General features: G+C 38.9%; 1 protein-coding gene across 1 annotated transcript in view; it reads right to left on the bottom strand.

Annotated features, from left to right (window-relative positions):
- foxj3 (forkhead box J3) overlaps window positions 1-19,349 on the bottom strand; it is a 105,229-nt gene that overhangs the window by 24,457 nt on the left and 61,423 nt on the right. The window contains exons 3-5 of the mRNA XM_032549915.1: window positions 8,625-8,699; window positions 4,106-4,189; window positions 1,356-1,457 (exon numbers count right to left, since the gene is read on the bottom strand). Of these exons, the coding sequence (XP_032405806.1) occupies window positions 1,356-1,457; window positions 4,106-4,189; window positions 8,625-8,699 (261 nt within the window). The remainder of the gene's footprint in view (window positions 1-1,355; window positions 1,458-4,105; window positions 4,190-8,624; window positions 8,700-19,349) is intronic.

Here is a 19,349-nt window from a genome sequence, read left to right as displayed (position 1 = left end):
AAGCTTTAGCGGCTCAACCTCTCACAGAGAGCTAAGCAGGTTTGGTGGAATCAATTGATTCATTCTTGGTTACCTAGCAACACACTCACCCTTTGGTTACCTAGCAACAACCTGCTGAGTAACTTGCGCAGCAGCAGTTTAAGGTTTCGCCACCGTGCCTTATAACTGCTTAAAGATAAAACACAACGGTGTTGGACAAAACAGAAAAAGGTCACGCCACCAGTTTGGCAATATTTCAGGTATTTAAAACAAAAACTAATTAATAATTATTGACAGACAATTATTGATATTGACTGATATGAAACTTTTATATGGTGATAAATCTTTCAGCCATAAAGTCCAGCTTTAAGTCACAATTATGTATTAGTAGGCCAGTCACAATAAATTTTGTTCTACAATAAATTGTCCCAGAAGTTATTGAGATAAACGATAATATTGTTGCTTTGAGATCATTTTCAAGTAATATAATTTTGATGTCATAACAATGCAAGAACGCATTCTCAAAAATCTATTAACTTTAAATTCTAGAGAACATTTAACACTGGAACTCAAAGACGTTTTAAATATCAAAAATAAACAAAAGCACAGAATTAAATGAGATGAATTATGAAGTCCTTCAAAATAGCGCTAGTTGAAAGACTTATCCAGTTTTTGGAGGAAAGAAAGAAAAAAAAAGATAAATCATGCAAATGGAAATTATTTAGTTTGTTTCCATTTATCACGTGATTAATTGTTTTATTGCTTATTGCGACAACCCTAAATAAAGTGCGGGGATGTGTTGATTTTATGTGAATTTCCACAATCAAGGAATCTCAAAAAACTGAACGGACTAATTGATGTAATTTGGGAGTAAATGGATAAAAGCTGCTTTGATTTGACTGACAAGATCATATTTAAGACACAACTCTCATCTTGAAGCTTCTAGTCATGTGTCCCTCTATTTAGAGGGCCACACAAAAAACTATGGCGGGCCGGATTTGGCCCCGGAGCCTCGAGTTTCACAAATGACACAGAGCATGAGAAGCGCTCTGTTTCAAGTGGATAAGAACGTATAATGTCTCAGTATCAGTGTGAGCATTGGATTTCTATGCAGAACATTACAGGAGTCTGGTTGTTGTGCAGGAAAGAAGTAGAACAGAGGCAGTTAGTTGTGTATTTTGGTGTGGGTTGCAGAGGAGAGAAGCTTTAGGCACATGAGCAGATGCTTGTGAGTGCCAGCATCTCCCCTCCACGAGAGTGTGCCTCTCTCTGTGGGGAATAGTGCTGTAGGTGGTTGGAGAAGTGGGCGGGGTCAGGGTGCAGTCGTGGAGCCAGGTGTGTGTTGGAGCTGGAGGCTGGATGGCTTGCTGTAGTACCTTGTTAGTCACAGTGTTGATTGCCAGCGTTGGAGAGGCACTTCCAGAGATCATACAGTCCATCCCCAAAGACTCTGAATCCAGGCTGTATGGTGTGGAAGCCTGTGGAGGTGGGGAGGAGAGAGGGGGTTGTAGAGGCAGAACAATAATAAAAAAAATTATAATAATAATCCAATTATTACAAACACAGGATCTCACCACAGAGGGCTGAATAGAGCAGCCTATATTAAAGGTATAAACACATAAACTAACACCAGATGCATCTGGAAGATACCAAATATAAAACCAGAATGGAGCAACACCTTTATTTAGGTCATCTTTGAAGTGAGATTTTTTTAAAAAGATCCCCCCTTCCTCTCACTCCCAATCAGACATACAGTGTTGCACATACATGCCCTCTTCTTGCCGTATATGCAGTGTTGTCAGAGATAACTCTGCTATGCCCGTCTCCCAAAACTGCTTACTGTAAGAGGATTGGCTGCCAACAATACCACTTTTTTAAATTCACGATAAACATAAATGAGATTTCAAAAAAGAGAAAAACTCAATTTCAATGTCTGTGACTCTTAATGGAAAGCCTTTTGGGCAGACTGTGCCTCGGTGGGGGAGGGGTTTAAACACAGAGCGTTTGAATTACAGAAAAACATTCTCTTCACTTTGTGCGCTCTTCTGTGTCGCACTCAAATGAGCAGGACTGCAACAGGAGAGCTTTGCTGAAAACTGATGGTAAAGCTTTATTTTGCATCATGTCTATATGAACATAACAGACAAATGTGTGATTTATGCATACTAGAGTCCTTAATGAGCTTAATCAATTGCTTTAACACACCGTGTGTGTTCAGCAATGCTCCAGAGTCAGGCTAATGCAAAGAGTGTATTTAATAACCTGCAGATATATGTACAAGTATAAAAAAACTCCTGCATAATTACTTATGGTATGGATGCCAATAATTCTACTGATGTATTTGAGCTGTGGCCTTTTCCAGAGCTGAATCATTATAAACTAAACAACTGCAGTGGTTTTGATTAATAAAAACTGGATGCACAATACAACTAAAGATTCAGATGTTTACATACAACCTCACCAATATTTGGATAAAATGTCCTTGAACAAGCTGAAGAAAAAGCAAACACTTTTGCAATCAACAAAGTCTAACATATTTGTAGATGGTTATTTGACAGCTGCTAAGCTTAATTAAAGCTGAGCTGAAGTCAGTTTAAAAAGAAAAATGGTGAAAAGATTGTTATGAGCAAAATACTAATAGTTGTAATAGTTAATTATGGTACATTTTATGCATTTATCAGCTTTCAGGATAATCCGTAATTAATTTTTTTAACACTATATACGTTTAATCTGTCATCTGTTATATATTTGAATCAGTTTTTCTTCTGTGTGGGTTTTAAAGATGAACCACAGGGAGAGTAGCTGTATGTAAAGTCCTAGAAAAGTGAAATTAGGATCCTCCCATAACATTAATATAGCCTGTTTTTATTTTTTTAAACCATATTTATCACATCTTTGGGGTTATTGTCCTGTTAGAACTAAGACTAGGCAAAAAGGCATACAAATAAAATCTCAGATTTTTTCCATACTAGATTTTAATTTCAGATTTTAATTGATTTCTTGTATTTTTTTCCTAAAAATATAAACGACAAATGACAAAAAATATTTTCAAAAAGTGGCTTTTTTCCCCAATCATCTTTGTGAATTGTCATTTTTGTTTAATCATAAAAATCTAGTAATAATATTAGCAGAATAATGACATAATTTTACCAGAAGAACATCTTAATATTTCGAGAAAAAAGTCATTTTAATTGGAAAAAATCTTGGATAAATAATTGATTTTTCATGTTGGAGTTCTCATAAAATTACTTCTTCGTTCTCCTGATATTGCAACTTTATTCTGGTAACATTAAGACTTCATTCTAGAATTATTGTATTAGACTTTATTCTCATAAAAATAAAAATAAAAAAATAGCCGGCCCTTATAAATTGCTGCATAGTTGACCTGAGTTCAAAGTTCACATAAATAGAAGCTGTAAAACAGCTTGTCAAACAAGACAATAATGTCAGAATAATGGATATGCTGACATTATTCTGAACTATGGAAAAACAAGGGGTGTATTGGTGAAAAAAAATTTTTCCCCAAAATTTGATCAATTGACAAAATCGATTTACCGCCCAGTCCTAATTAAAACAGATAATTGCTGCCAAGCTTCAACAATCTGACCCAAACTGAAACTTATTTGAAACAAATTTGGGAAACCAAAGTCTAGACTAGAAAAAAGTCTAGACCTGATTTTATTTTCAGGATCCCAGAGTCCCTGGACTCCAGCAGTTGTTGGGTACAAACTGGACAGGTTGTACCCAATCAACCTACCAGTCATGTTTTTGGACGAAGCACCTGGAGAAAACCCATGCATGGACAATCCATAAACCACTAAGTCTTTCATTAGGTGCAACTTCTTGGAAAACCAGTACAAATGTCCCCAGTCAAGTAAGTTTAATGTCATCATTGAATGGACTCAGAAATAAGGCCTTGATCAAAACCTAATGAATATGTAGAATTTTGACCTGATTTGGATTCTGAAGAAAATTTAAACTTTTGATTGAAATTGTAAACAGTAAAAAGGAGAAAAGAAAAGTCAAATGACTTTTGGTTCAATAAAAACTGAACCAAGCTGATCTCAACACTTGAGTTAAGGACGGATGCAGAAAGGAGTTTTCTTTTTGATTTGAAGCGACTCACCCGCTCTCCAGACCGTGGCCTCTTCTTTGGCCGAGTCGGCAAAGCGTCCTCCTTTGGGTTGGTGTCAATGGCCCAGTAGGAGCCCTGCAGACAAACAACAGATCTGTGAGCCGATACCAAGGATTGTTTTCATAACTTTATTACAGTGGTCTATAAACAATTTGTGTAAGGCCAGACAGGAAACCAAGAAAAGGAAAAAGAAAGTCAGGAAGTTTCCCTTCTGCCTTCACAGTCTGCCCTATCAGCCGAAATCTTTATTGGAGCTGATAGCCAAGTGGTTAAAGGTTGTGCCGAGTGTAGGAGGTCTTTGTTAGGAAGAAAGGCTGGGCTTTCTCTCCTCGGTGAGAGGTGGCGGAGGGCGGCTGGTGGTGGTAAAATGTTAAGCCTTTCCTGCAGCTGTGCTTCCTCGGCCTCAGGTACTGAACCCAGAGCGAGCGCTGCTGCCAAGGATGAAGAAAATAGGCTTGCCTCGCTGCTCCCTTCAAGGTCTGAGCAAGGCTAATGGAGAAGAGGGAACTCCACCACCAAGCTGCATTATTTACCTTTCCATTTGGCCTCAATTAATTTATTTTTCAATAGCATTCCACCTGGAAGGCAACAGGAATAACGCTCAGCTTTATAAAGAGCAAGATTCCTACCCTAAGGCTGTATAGGTTGTGAATTTGTTTTCAATATTTTACACAATTCCTGATAAGATCTCAACTGTCGAGATCAAATAAGATCAGCACCTGGGAAATCACTTCCTTAGCAGAGAGAATAATTGATATTTCCATAGGAGATTCTCAGAACAACAGGCTGGACCCCAGAACTCCAGAAAACACACCGCTTTGCTCTGGTTACACCAGCCAGTGTGTTATTTCCACAGCTCTCACACACCGAGGCTGGATCTGGTGGGTTTAAATTCTAACTTTAAGAATGTGTGCAGCTTTGAGGTCAATTAATATTGTCCTCAGAGGATAAATAATTCACACTATAAATAAGCAAAAACATGGATACTCCTATATAGATATAGGCCATGGTTGAATAAAGCACACGCTCTGATGAGAGGTTCATCTAGAGACAAAAAAAGTTTTGACAAAATCTCTACATTTGATCTTCTCTCATACTGCAGTGGTTAAAAACGGACCGAATGCTTCTTAGTTTTTTGTCGCACAGACAAAGCTCAGCTTGGTTGCTGTTTCTTTTAATTGAGAGAGGGAGAGGAATAAGTTAACCCTCATGGGATGGGAGTTTCTGCATTTCCCTTCGCTCAACCCAAGAGAGTTTGCAGGAAAAAAAAAGAATAATATATAAAGACTCATTAAATTATTCACAAATACAGCAGTATACTGTAGCAATGCCAAGTCAAGTGTGTCGAAGTCTGGGGAAAAAACAGAGCAAAGCCGCAGCGTTCTCTGTGGTCAGAAGACGAAGGAGGTAAAGTTTGTTTTGTTTGTTCAATGAAAACAGATCCCAACAGCAGATCTTCTCTTCCTCCAAATGACACAGCTCATTTTCATGCCTCAGCATAAATTACGTCACCTGCTTCCTCTTTTTAATGTAAATTTCAGAGTGACAAACAAACAAGAATGAAGCCGTAGCTCAATTAAAAATGAGGATTGTTACAGGTAGACTTCACATTGCGTTTCTTACCTCTGCATGTGCACAGTACTAACCGTCATCTCTTACACCATCTCTCTGACAGGGAGCGACATGACTCTCCTATCTCGTGCAACCAGCAGTTCTCATATTCCTGCCACATTACAATATTGATGCAACATATCAAGACCGGCTAGCAGCTCTTTGAAGTTGTCTTCAGGGGGGAAAGGCAGTGAGGAAAATTCCAAATTAAACATTAAGGATGCGAACATGTTGGCCATGCATTTGGAATGGGATCCATACTGCAATAGATTATTTTGTATTTAGTGGAGCAGCTCCCAGGAGTGTCAATATCAGAGGATTACAGCAAAACAAGAAATTAGCATTCAGTCCCCATCCTCTACACAGCCTGGTGTAGCTCTTCACGCGTGTGTTGGTGTGTGCATATAATTATTTGTGTTGCTGCCTGAGCATATGTAGTGTGTGTTCCGGCAGGACATAGATGATATCTGGGTTTGGCTGCATATAGCTGGACCTATGCACACCGTCACTGTACAGGTCAATCTCAATAAATTAAAACATCATTTAATGGCTTATTTGAGTAATTTGGCTAAAAAATGTTTATATATAGATTAATTACAAACAGCAATATATTTTAAGTTAATTAAAGTTGAAGATCATTATTTAAAGCTTAAAAATATCATGCTGAAAGATTGTTCACAGGGTGCTGTAATACAGCATATCAATGAAAAGATGAGTGGAAGGAGAAAGTGTCCAAAAGCAATTGAGATGTAATTGCAGCCTTAAGATTGTGAGTCATAACCCATTCGAGAAGCAGGTGTGTCTGCAGACATAGTAGGCGTTTTTCATGAGCCACACCTGGTTAGCTGAAATTAATATATGTAATTGGACTTTATTTTGAAGAAACATTGATAGATTCCTTCTCTGGTAACGGACTTACATTTAATTATCTAATTTCACAAGCTTAACGTCATAAATATTAGAAGACTTATTAAGCACTTAGATATGATAATGGCAGGTCCCGTCTCCTCCTGCCTCTCTTAACAGAGCATCCAGTCACATTTCAAAATAAGATCAACAAAATCACAGTGATTTAATAACCAGTGGTCCACAACCTAGTGCATGTAAACAACCGTTCATTTGCTCTGACATGAGCTCAAAGTGCGACACTACAGCTAGCTTACTAAAGGATCGTGTTTAAAAATAATAATGGATTAGTGGCTTAAGACCTGGTCACTGAAAAGAAAACCTAAAGATACTGGTGGAAAGTTTCTCAGGGTGAGTTTTAGAGCTTTTGTTTTTGAACGTTATTATGAAATACAGCACGCCACAGGCATCAAGATCTAGGTCTGCGCCCCACGCTGACTAACTGCATCTGAACAGCTAAAATAAAATTATTTACAATGGGCTATCTACTGACTGAAAGAAAGTGTTTATTTTTGCCAAAGCAACTCAAGTCTAGTTTTCTTTTATTATGCTTCTAGATTACAAACAGCCCACAATGGTATTAGCGCACACAACTCTTGTAGTAAAGAACTTTTTTGATTTCCATGCGTTTTCCATCATTGGAAAGCTTAGAATCCACAATTTCATAATCTGTAAATACCTCAAAACGCCCCAAGTTGTTCATGGTTTTATCCAAAACAGACACACCCTTCACATTACGATGAGCAAAGACAATGAGTTAAGAGACGAATATTTTCATTTCAGGTTCTATAGATTGCGTGTTACTGTGGGGGCAATTTCAAATTTCAAATGTGAATGCTTGCCAAGTGGTCCCAAGCCTGAAAAAGTTTGAGAAACACTGCTTCATAGTGATTCTGATTTCATTTTCCAGTAGGATTTGGTACCTGCCCACATTGCCAAAAGCACCAAACCCATCTTGACCATTAGTGACCATGGTATCACTGTGCAACTTTGACCAAACGCTGGTCTGACTTAAACCCCATAGAGAAACTATGGTGTAAACATGAGATAACAGAGTCAACAATGCTAACAAGATGAAGATCAGTGTTAAACCAGCCTTGGCTTTTTTAGCACCTCAGCAGCCATGCCTCGCTGCACTGATGCAATAATTCATGTGAAAGGAGTCACAAACATGCTGCATAATACAGAGACATACTTTTCTGTCCGTTTCTTATATATATATATAAATCCTTTTTTGATTAGTCTGATGCAAAATATCACCAAAACAAACAAAAATAAACACTTGAAATATTCATATTCCTCTCTGTGTGTAATGAATTTATTACATATCTGAGTTTATCTTAAAGACGTTCTAGGTTACCGAGTTGCCCCTGTGAGTCAGGGTCTTTAAACCCCCACGCAGGCCATCAGGGGATCTTTCTCATCAGGCTGATGTCGCTTGAGATTGGGAAGTAGATCGAGTTAAAATAGCAACAGTAGGTGGTCCTACTGAGATTTAAATGTCAAATTAACATTGACTATATATTCTTATAGAGGAGGGAAACAGGAGGAGAGCTGAGCTGGAAACAAATGAGAGCAGATTTTTTTTTTAACACTTCAGGGACGATCATTTCTGGAATTGTTCTGCCCTTCTACACTTTTCTGTCCAAAACTTTTACTTCATATATCTACATCTACTGCCTGTGTTGGTTCAAAGATAATAATGAAATAAAGATCCATTTCATTCTACATTTAAAATGCATGTGTGTGAGGATGTTCATGAGAAAATGAGCATTCCTTCCGTTTTCAGTCTGTCAGAGTCCTGGCAGTCATTCAAAGGTAACATTTTTCTACCAGGGAGAGCATGACACACACACCCCAAAAATGTTTCAGCCGTGTGTTCAGCCAACAGAGTCTGCTTAGTTGAAATTTAACACATTTTCTCTTTTTTCCTCTCCTCACTTGCATGCAGTCTTAAACTGACCGTGATTAAAATAATGTGTGTCAGTCTTACCTTTCCAGGGTCATCTTTGGAGCGAGGCACTTTGAGAAAACATTTGTTTAGCGACAGATTGTGCCGTATTGAGTTCTGTGAGGGAAAACAAAGAGAGAGAAAGGTGGCGAAGTAAGTAAACGTATCAAAAATGCTGATCGTACAAAGTATTTTGTAACAAAGAAAAAACACTGGTGCCCATAGCAACAAGTTTACACACTTTTACATCTGTTTTTCCCCATTGATTTACAGTCAAACAAGAGCTTAAAGACTGTGAAACATAGATTTCATCTCATCCAATGAACTCCATTTGGGCTGCACATCATATCAAATTCCACGGGTTCCAGAAATAGGAGCAAGAAGGAATCCCACACTGGGATGGCTGCTGATAGCTAGGCCTGATATTAATTAATGCTCTAGCAGCCTCCTGTGGGGCCTGGAAATAAATTATGTAGATCATTCTGAAAGTTAACTCATTACTGTGTTACGAGCTGGTCCACACTGGTGGATTGGGAGATGCATCCAGCTGCCTGATATGAAAGGAGGGATGGGTTTCAGAAACCATGCAGGTTAGATTGCAAAATCTAGGTCCCCCAGCAACAGAAAGACCCCCCAGTCCGCCACCCCATGAACCAGTTGCAGCCAGACCACCGGAGGGCTCGACATTGCCAATGGATCTGCATCCACTCCACTTTATGGACCGGCATTGACAGATGGTCACAATGAAATGCAAAGAATAAGCCGAGAGAGACGCTCTGTGAGAGACAAGAAACTCCACATTTCATGTTAGAGTTTCAGACCTTTACAGACTTAAATCAGCCAGGTTCTCAGTGCCAGGAAGGAATACAAATAAGAGTTTACTGCCGGTATTTAGGTCAGGCTTTAACTATAGAACCTGTAAGGATGAATGATTTATTGGAACATAGATGGAAAGATGAGTGGAAGGAACAAACACAGTAACGTATGGTTGGATGGATGTCGAAATGAACCAATGACCAGCAGAATGGATCAATTGACAGACTTATAGGGTCAGACATTGGGACAGGAAATGAAGTATTTACAATTTTCCATATTTAACACTTAGCCAGACATGAAAAGTCATAAAATTTAATGCTTTTCTGGAATGTGAAAGAACCCTGGATAGAGAGATAACTTCCCACTGATTCATCATAAAAGTTAACCACATCATCGGAGAGAGAAATGTTGTCAATCCCACTGGCTAAACCTCTGAATGACCACAATTCAGCCAACCCTGCTCTTTAATACAAAATTACGGCTTGGTGAAATATTCAAAGGAGCGACATTATGTATTTTCCATATAATGCCATTTTATAGGCCAACCAAGTAACTATGTTACCTTCAGCTGTTATGAAAATAATGTACATGTCAAATTTGATTTCACATCAAATTACATGTCTGACGTCTTGAAATTGGGGCTCTGTCTCTTTAAGAACCTCCTACCTTTACTAACACTCCCACTTCAGTAAGCCAAGACAAAAACCATGCCATCCATTGATACAGTTTGCAATCATTCTTATATCAAGCTTATATCGTCCAGCTGCTGCCGCTAGTCTGCAGGAGCAGAGTGCTCTGTGAGTTGGCAGCTCGGCTGGAGACTGCAGCTGAGAGGAGGAGTTTTGTGGAAATAGGCGAAATAGGCACCTCCAAATGGTTGCCAGAGGTGATTCAAGGATTTCTGAAACATTGAAGAAAGAATCAATCAACACTCCAGGTATGTTTTTGATGAGGGATTAACGTTAAAGCATGATGAAAAGCTCAAAAAAGTTGACTTTTCATAATACCACCCTCTTAAACAATTCTGAGAATCAAACCAGATATAAATCACCGTTAGTATGAGACAGACTTTAAAGCATGAAAGGGCAACCCTCCTCACCTCCAAGCTACACTCATCCTCCACTGTGTAGGATTCAGTGATCATTATTCCTTTAGTAAATCAGCTCATCCAAGGCTCTAGCTTTTGTGACTGAAATATTGAATTTCTCCCAAACAGAGAAAGGCCTTTATGCCGCCATGGGCTAAAACTGAGATTTCAGATTGCATATTGACACTTAGATTTTAGTATTCACTAAAAGGTCATTTCACTTAAAGAAAAAGATAACTACTCTCTTGTACAGAAACAGAGTAAACAGTTCAAGGTGATAACTGTGCTGCTGCTTTTATTTCATTTCATTTTGGACAGCAGAGCTACTAAAGTAAAAAGAAATATATCTGGAGTGGTTTGTTACATTGTATGCTGTAAAATTCACAACTAGTGATCTTCCAGCACTGACAATAAATTGAGTTTCAATATTACAATGATTTTATTTAAGCAACAAGCCCCATCGTCCTTTAAGTCCACATTGAGCACCAGATTTAAGTGAGTTTGAACATGGCTTGGTTGATTGTGTTCAGAACCTTTCAATCTACTGAGCATCTCTTGGTGGTCCAAAACAAAGTAAATATCCAAGGAGCAGAAGTTGTATGTATGAAAGTGTCTTGTTGATGCAGACTGGTTTGAAATGACAGAGGCAAATGTTGCACCATCAGGCAGATGGGATACAGCTGAAGGACCAAAACAAAAGCCACTGCTGTTAGCTGTAACTGCAGAGTCCAATTAAAACAGGCTAATCAAAAATGGACAACAAGAGATTGCCTGGTCCAAAGACTGTTCATCTCAGCTGCAACATTGAGATAGCAGGGTCAGAATTTGGTTCTGGTATCGGGGATGTATTGGTTTGGTAGATATTTCCTATTAGCACATTTTGGGACCATTAGTTTCTGTTAGGGGTGCAGTTTTCTGGTCGATTGCCAATTATCGTTCTACCTGCCAATTGCAATTTTCCCCCATACCATTTTTTTTGTCTGAAGTGTTGCTAAATGCAGATCACCAATCTCCCAAATTTAAGAAAACCACCGTTGATAAATCGGTGCACCACTAGTTCCTGTTGAACATCAATATACCCTCACAACCTACCTGTTATTACTGACTATTTACATCCCTTTCATGACAGGTGTTCCCCACCCTTCAGGGGATAATGTCACAAAGCACAGACAGTTTCACAATGAGTTCACTGTCCTCCAATATCCTCCACGGTCAGCAGACCCCAGTTCCATAGAGCACTTTTGTAATGTGGTGGAGCGGGAGATTTGCATCGTGAATGTGCAGTAGACAAACCTGCAGCAAATGCATGACGCTACCGTGTCAATATGGATTAAAATCTGAGCAATGTTTCTGACAGCTTGCTGAATTCATACAATGAAGAATCAGGGAGTTCTGAGTACAAAAGACGGACCAACCCACTTCTGGTAAGGTGTACCTGCTGCGGAGCGTAAATGTTTATAATAAAACGTAAAATTTCAGAATGCTTTTATTGTTATTGTACTGAAGCATAACAAAATTAATTTAGGTATAGCTCATCCATAGAAGGCAAGAATCAGACAGAACAAGGAAGTTCTAGTTATTTTGGCATATTTTTAAACCAAAAGTTGTACTTTTCCAGCCTCATATTAAACAACTTTTGGCCCATTTTAAATGTTCATCTGAGTGAATGGGTGGACAGGTGGACAAACATCGAGAGATGGATGACATTATAATCTATACATCTTAAACAAAAAACACAAAAGTGTAAAAATCACACTAGTTACAACAACTTATTTAAACTATCATGTTGACAATTGGACAGTTAAGTTTATTTTACATATTTTTTGTAATAAAAAAGTAGCAAAAATGATGTAGTAAAATTAAAGACATGAAAAATCCTTTCCTCACACCGTGACAATGTTATGGACACCTCATAGCATTATTATTTTGGCCACATTGCTCTCTGAGCTTCACATCGAGATAAGGAAGTGCTCTGGCTTGCACTGTGATCAGAACTCTGTGGTCTAAACGTAATTAAGCCACGGGCGCCTCACTTTTCCTACCAAGTGAGATTGTGCACAGCTGTGAAGCAGAAAAAAAAAATCCAAGCCTGCAGAATCAGATCTCAAATGTCATGCAGACTTGACAAATAGATCCACTGAGACCCCAGTAACCTGAAGACTCCAGGGCAGCCGAGGTAAACGGTTAACCTTATTGTTGTGTATTTGCTGATGCAGCCCACTTGAACCAACTCTGGCATTTCTGCAAAATACAGCATGAAGATAAATGTTTTGTTCTTCTGGTTGCATTTCCTCCCCTACTCCAACAATAGTAAAGCCTCAGCTTGGATGAACATAGCAAAATGCCTCATCATGCATAGTGGAGAGTGACAAACATAAGACGTTCTCTGCTTCGTTAGCCAATGCTACTTGGGATCCCTGAAATGTGTAGAACCAGAGAGGATCTGATGGGACGGTTTCTAAAACAAGCTTCACAGTTCCACAGAACCACAAGCACTCCACAGACATTTTCCTCCACAGTCTGCGTCTAAAAATGGGGGCCACCATCTAATGCCACGCAGATGGGAGGTGAAGAGAGGTGGCTCGTTCCATTAAGGAACGTCTGTTTGTTCTAAATCATTGATACAGTCAAGCGGGAGTGGCTTGGTGCAACATCAGAAGTTTATTTTTTAATGAACCATGCTTTCCTGCTCCGCTATGCTCCTGCTGGGCCATAAGAGATGAAAAACTAAGGATATAGTAAGCAGGTCTGTGCAAAGTACAAAGTTCCTACACAACTTTTATATCCCTTCCGACCCCCAGCAAACTATTTCCCTAAAACCTCCAGAGTTCCAGGTCTATATTTTAAAACCTGATGAAAAAATTTCACTATGGAACTATAGCAGATCTTCCTATAGTATGCAGGCTTTAAATATGTAGCATATTTAAATGAAACGGCAAAGATGACAATAGAGAAGAAGGATAAAGAAAACTAGAAGTCTGCCTCTACCCCTGCAGAAAGAAAAAAAACTAATTGGAAGGGCGTCTAAAAGTAGATATAAGGAAAGAAAGACAGAAGATAGGAGTACGCTTGTCACAATAAGCAATTAATCAATGGGGCTAATTTGTTTACACAGATATCATAATCCATTTTATTTATTGTTTTGGTTGTGATGTTTTATTTTCGATATTTAAAATATGTTCCAGTTCGAGTGTGAAGAGGACTTCACTAAATTAAAGTTCATCAGTGATTGAGAGGGCAAACTTGCATTTTTATGCAACTGTCAACACATTATTACTTGAAAATCGTTTATGGCGATAATTACTGGGGCAATTTATCATTCAGTAAAATGAGTTATTGTAACAGACCTAGACAGGACACAATCAAGGGAGGATAGCAGGAAGAGCATGATGGACAAAGGGACATGAGCCAAGAAACAAAAAGAAGAAAGGAACATTTAGACAATGGGAATAAAGTGTTGAAATTCACTTTTTCTTTTTAGACACTTTTCCCCCCATACATATCCAGACCTGAAAGATACTGCAATCACATTCCAGACTTGTGTAGGAACCCTGGAGACAGCAGGTTATCAGCAGATATGAAGCAGGTATGCAGATCTACGGCAGAAGGAAATTAAGTAGGAGGAAGAGGTCAAAAGGTGTTAGCAGACGTACACAGAGTGAGAGAGACAGAGCTCTCTGCAGGGGGTCTCGCCCAAGTGCAGCCTAGCATCTTACCTGCAACCCCCACAGAGTTCTCTACATCCAACCTCAGAGTGAGCCTTTGAGTGTGTGAGTGTGTGTATGTGGGATACTTCCTACACACCTTACAAGCCGCGTGCGCACACAGGAACGTGTCTCCGAACAAATGGCGGTGATTTAACTCACCAGGACAGTAGTGGAGGCGTAGGCAGCTCCGCCCTCACAGCCAGCACCCCCCCTCTTCCCGCTGAGAAGCGCCGCAGCTCGGCAGAAGGGCCGCCAGGGAAAAAGTAGGTCAGGCTGACCTCTGAGCTCGGCGTGTCAAACGTTCAGAGTGAAGCTGAAGGGACAGGCCGTGTCAGAGCCCTGCTCCTCACAGCTGGGGAGGAAGAGGCGCCCCGCGCACCCGGCCGGGAACCCAAGGGAGAGAACTCAGCAGGCTGCTTATACAGACGAGCGTATACACAAATATACCAGCCATGACGTATAGGCGACGAAGACCAGCAACTGAGGGAGAGGAAGGCCTCGCAGACTGGGCCGATGTGAATAAATCAATGCCACTCTATGTTTGAGATCTTGCCAGCTTCCCACCATCTATTTGTAACTTCATGCCTCCGGACAGAGCGTAAAGAAGAGGAGGCTTTATTCAATCAACGCTCGGTTATGCAGTTAGAAGTCGGAAATTTAACTGTCAGTCTGTAAATGCATAATTACCCGAGGCAGTTCCGAGGCCATGCAAGAGTTTGAGATGATAAAAGTTCAAAAAAACCTCAAATGACAATGTCAGAGAACACAAGGGTGAAATATTTGACTTTACTACCAGAAAATCTAAAAATATAGAAATGATGCAATATAAATCAAAATGAGCACTTTTATCGCCTTTAGTTTTTAACAACTCTTCTGGCACAAAAAGGCCTTTGAGTCTCACTCTCAAAACAGAATTATGAATGCCTGTTATGGATGATGAAGTGCATGCAACAATTGTTTGGATTCAGGTGTTTAGCCCTTTTTGGGCTACGGTTTCCACTAAATACTTCTTGTATTAACTAGCACGGTGTGCCTTGCAGTAGCGTTTTACCCATGTGTTTGTCGCTCTGATATCCCAGTTTTGTTTTTGTCTCGATTTCTGCAGGTGTAGAGGCAGATTTCTAGTTTTCTTGTATTATCTTTATTCTTCTTTATTGTCATTTCTGCCGTTTCATAATAACATTTTGCCCCATCTTTCTTCCTTTCTTTTGCATCTCACTAAAACTTATTATAGATGGTAGCATTAGCTTTTAGAGCGCAGGGTGTCCTAGGTTTTTACAAAGTAAAAATTGCTGTTTAATCTATTTGATGAGATTGTTTAAGGGCTATGAAATGTGTCTGTAATTGTAAAAGTAATGTCCATAACAAGAGCTGCTCAGAGACGAGGCAAAAATAAAGAAAAAATATGCAGAACTGAATTAAAATTTTTGGAAATATAGTCATAAGAGTGTATAAACTAATGTAAATCATTAAGTTGCCACTGAAATAAAATAACATTTCTAAACATTAAAAAACAAATCCTTTTATCAATAAACTAGATGAAAGAAAGCACCACAGGGTTTTTGGAAGAGAAAAAACAGCGAAGTCGTTTCACCAAATCTACGACCTTTTCTGAAGAACTGGTGCAGTGAGTGGAACCAAAGCAAGCACTTATGCAAGCTGTGCTGGTTGGAAAACAGGAGCCGAGTTTCTGACCTGACAGCAGGTCTGAATGGAACGGGGATTTGAAAGACTCGAGAGCTAGTACCGAGGAGGATGTGTTCAAAAGCAGCCTTTGAAGGAAGATCTTTGAGGTCAATGAAGGAGAGAGAGAGGGAAGTAAGATACAAACAGAGAAGGGGAAATGAAAGAAAGATAAGGATAGGTCTGTTTTAATTAAAAACTGTGTTTTTTTTCCCAATGAGACGATCTTAAGCCACGGCACAAAAGAGTGACCTGTGTCAAAGTCAAAGCGGTGAAATATTATGCAAGCCTGTCAAACACAATCAGCTTCTGCTTTATTATAGTGAAGGCATCAAGAATAAAACTGTTTTTTACTGTTTAAGCTCAAGAGGCACAAAAAAAAAGACTCACCCTGCTTAAAATAAAATCAAACCAGAGTTCTAATAGAATATAAATGTCAAACATATAAACCCATACTTCCTTTCCTAAAAGTATCCGTATCATTTGAACTTTGATTTACATTACAAGAACAAACGTCACAGTAATTTGTTACAACAGATCAACACAAAGTACTTTTGTTCATCTCCTTTTACTAAACTGCCCCTAAATAAAATGCATCTAATTAGTGGGGCTCATAATTATGATGAATAAATGTGCTAGAGTGGCTCAGTTATGACCAGACTGAAATACAACTTTGACCAATCTTTACAGACGTACTAGATTCAATTAGATTGAGTTCCTGTGTAAAGAAAGATGAGAAAAATGTTAGCGTAGTGCATTTGTAAAGTTTCAAGAGATATACCCAAAAGAGCTGCGGTGCAACAGTAACACTTATTAATTCATTAGTATTAGTACACTCAGGGGGTAGAATGAAAGTACCTGCACACCATCACACTTTAGATTTTTATTCAGATTTTATTGGTTGATTTAGCGGTGGCCATTGATCATCAGTAATTGTGATAAATGTATTAAAAATATTGATTTATTGTCACAATAAATGCCAATTAATTATGTTAAAAAACTGTACTTATTGTCAGGATTGATAGTTGTATTTTATTCTCCATTTGTTTAATGAAAGCGTCAAGAAATACCAATAAATTTTAAAATTTAGTTACCATGTGTAGCTTAGTGATAGAAATCACACTTCTTAATATGTACTAAAGAAGAGTATTGCAAGTGGTTTGTTTTTCTAGAGCACTATTTGTGTTTGTTGGGATATACAATCAGTTACCTAAAGAAATACGTAATAAATAGTTCTTATTGTCACTTTTGTCATTATCACAATAGTACCACACAATATTGTGATAACATTTTAACTCCAAAATTGTATCTATTCAAGGAGTAGAATGAAAACAGCTGAACACCACACATTTCAGATTTTATTCCAATTCTGTGTTGGTTAATCACAAAAAAAATCTAATAAAATACACTGAAGCTCAAACAAAACAAAACAAAAATCAAGGGGTATGAATATGTTCGAGGCGCTGCAGGTCTCCTCCCAAAAAGAAACAGATCTTTGTAAAGAACAAGGCCACACTAAAGTCACCGGTGAGTGAATCAGAACCGATACAGTAACACATTCATATCTGCGGCGCAACACAAAGGCTCACCGGTACATGACTGTATTTTTAGGCCTTTGCTATTTCGTAAGGACCCTGTGACATGCCCACCAACACAGAACGTAGTCCTCAGCCTCGGGGATGTGCACCCGGACCAGGGAATGTAGCACCTTCACTGTCTATTTGTAGTGGGTGTGGGAAGGCATGTGGGATGCCACAGCATTTACTCAGCAAGGGTTAGGGAGAAAAAGGCTCAGACAGGCAGGTGGAGGAGGTTTGCTCAGGTAGAAATCACAATCACAAGAGCTCTGATACCGCTTCAACCCTGCTCTGCGATTATAAAGGTTGTTTTTAGTATTTAGTTTTATAAATATAAGGCCATTATCAAAACCTTACTGTTTTAAGAGTGGCGCCCTACAAGAATGGCTTATAAAATTGCTTGTGTTAGTGTTGAGCACTTCTAAAAGACATACTTACTACAGTTAACAGAGATTTCTTAGTATGAACCTTTTTTCTTCATCATAGTGATATAGCCAAGATGCCTGCCAAGGCTCGCTGCCCAGTGTACCACAAAACCTGCATTTATCAAAGTCGAGAGACCTAAAGCTCACACTCAAATACCAATGAAGTCAACTATAACGATTTTCACCTTTTTTCCCCCATCCATCTTCAAAGGCATTTGATCTGCCTCCCTTGGCATCTCGTAGCTGCGTGTTGGCATGCCTGGTTTAAAACCTCTCACTCTCTGATCTTTAAGCACTTGTATGTTGATTAAATAAAACATGAAGCACTTGCTTACCAGCTGAAAAAAAATATATACATATTTACGTGGGTCAAATCTGTCATAAACATACATAAACAAACTTGTCAGTGCAAAGAGCACTCAATTTCAACATCCACAGAAGACTGGGACAGAAGGTCAGAAGAAATTAAAATAAAGAAATCAAACTGATGACTGAATTTTGCCATCTGCACCTTTGTTATCTACTGTCAGACTCTGAGGCATTATAGTAATTAAAACTCAACAGCCACTTTTGCAGAAGTACATGACACTATGGGGAAATGGTATAACCCCCATCCCCCTTAACAGGGGGCATTTGGCAAAATTAAACTCATTTTTCATAGCAGGACTCATTTAGTGAACGCAATACATGCAAGAAAGAAATTAGTCTGATAAGGGATTACATGCGAACTTTAGAAGTTGTCAAAGTAGTGGCAGGAGAAATGTGGAACATCATAGATACAACTGGTAAATGCTCAGTTGTTTTATTTTCATTAAAAAAAACAGCAAAGATATGAAAGGTTTGCTGGTCTCCATGCAGAAGGTAAAAGGCGTAGCTACAGAAGCAGCTACTCTCTAAACCTCTTAAGCAAATACAGCATCATCCAAGCGTCCAAAATCCCCTTGAACTTTCTAAGATTTTGTCACATTACAGCCATAAACTTTAGTGTATGGCTGTAATTTTAAAAATCACAATTGAGGTACTGCATAGTTTTGATGCAGAATAAAAATGATGCGCGAGTTTAATGTTTTTTTAGACAAAAGTCTGCACTGTTTTGTACTCAGCTCCATTTGAGTCAGTACCTTGTAGAAACCGAATGATTAGGGTCGCTTTTCTGATGGAAGGTGAACCCTCTGACCCAGTCTCAAATCATCGGAGTATCTAACAGTTTTTCCCCCAAAGACCGACATTTATTTCTCGCCATTCATTTTTTTCCCTAATAACTCTGACCAGATTTCCTGACCTTCTTGAAGGGAAGCATCCTCAGCATTATGCTCCCACCATCAGAGAACCGCTTTAGTGTTTCTAAAGCCGCTCCCTGCATGACTTGTGGCAAACAGAACTTCTTATAGCTTTCTTTCCACTTCTCTTCAATAACACAGATTAGTTTAATTGATGGCTAACAGTTGTCTTGTTAACTGATTCTAATACAT

This window comes from Xiphophorus hellerii, chromosome 20 (assembly GCF_003331165.1).
Source record: "Xiphophorus hellerii strain 12219 chromosome 20, Xiphophorus_hellerii-4.1, whole genome shotgun sequence".
NCBI classification, from domain to species: Eukaryota; Metazoa; Chordata; class Actinopteri; order Cyprinodontiformes; family Poeciliidae; genus Xiphophorus; species Xiphophorus hellerii.
This window is presented reverse-complemented; position numbering and strand designations above follow the sequence as displayed.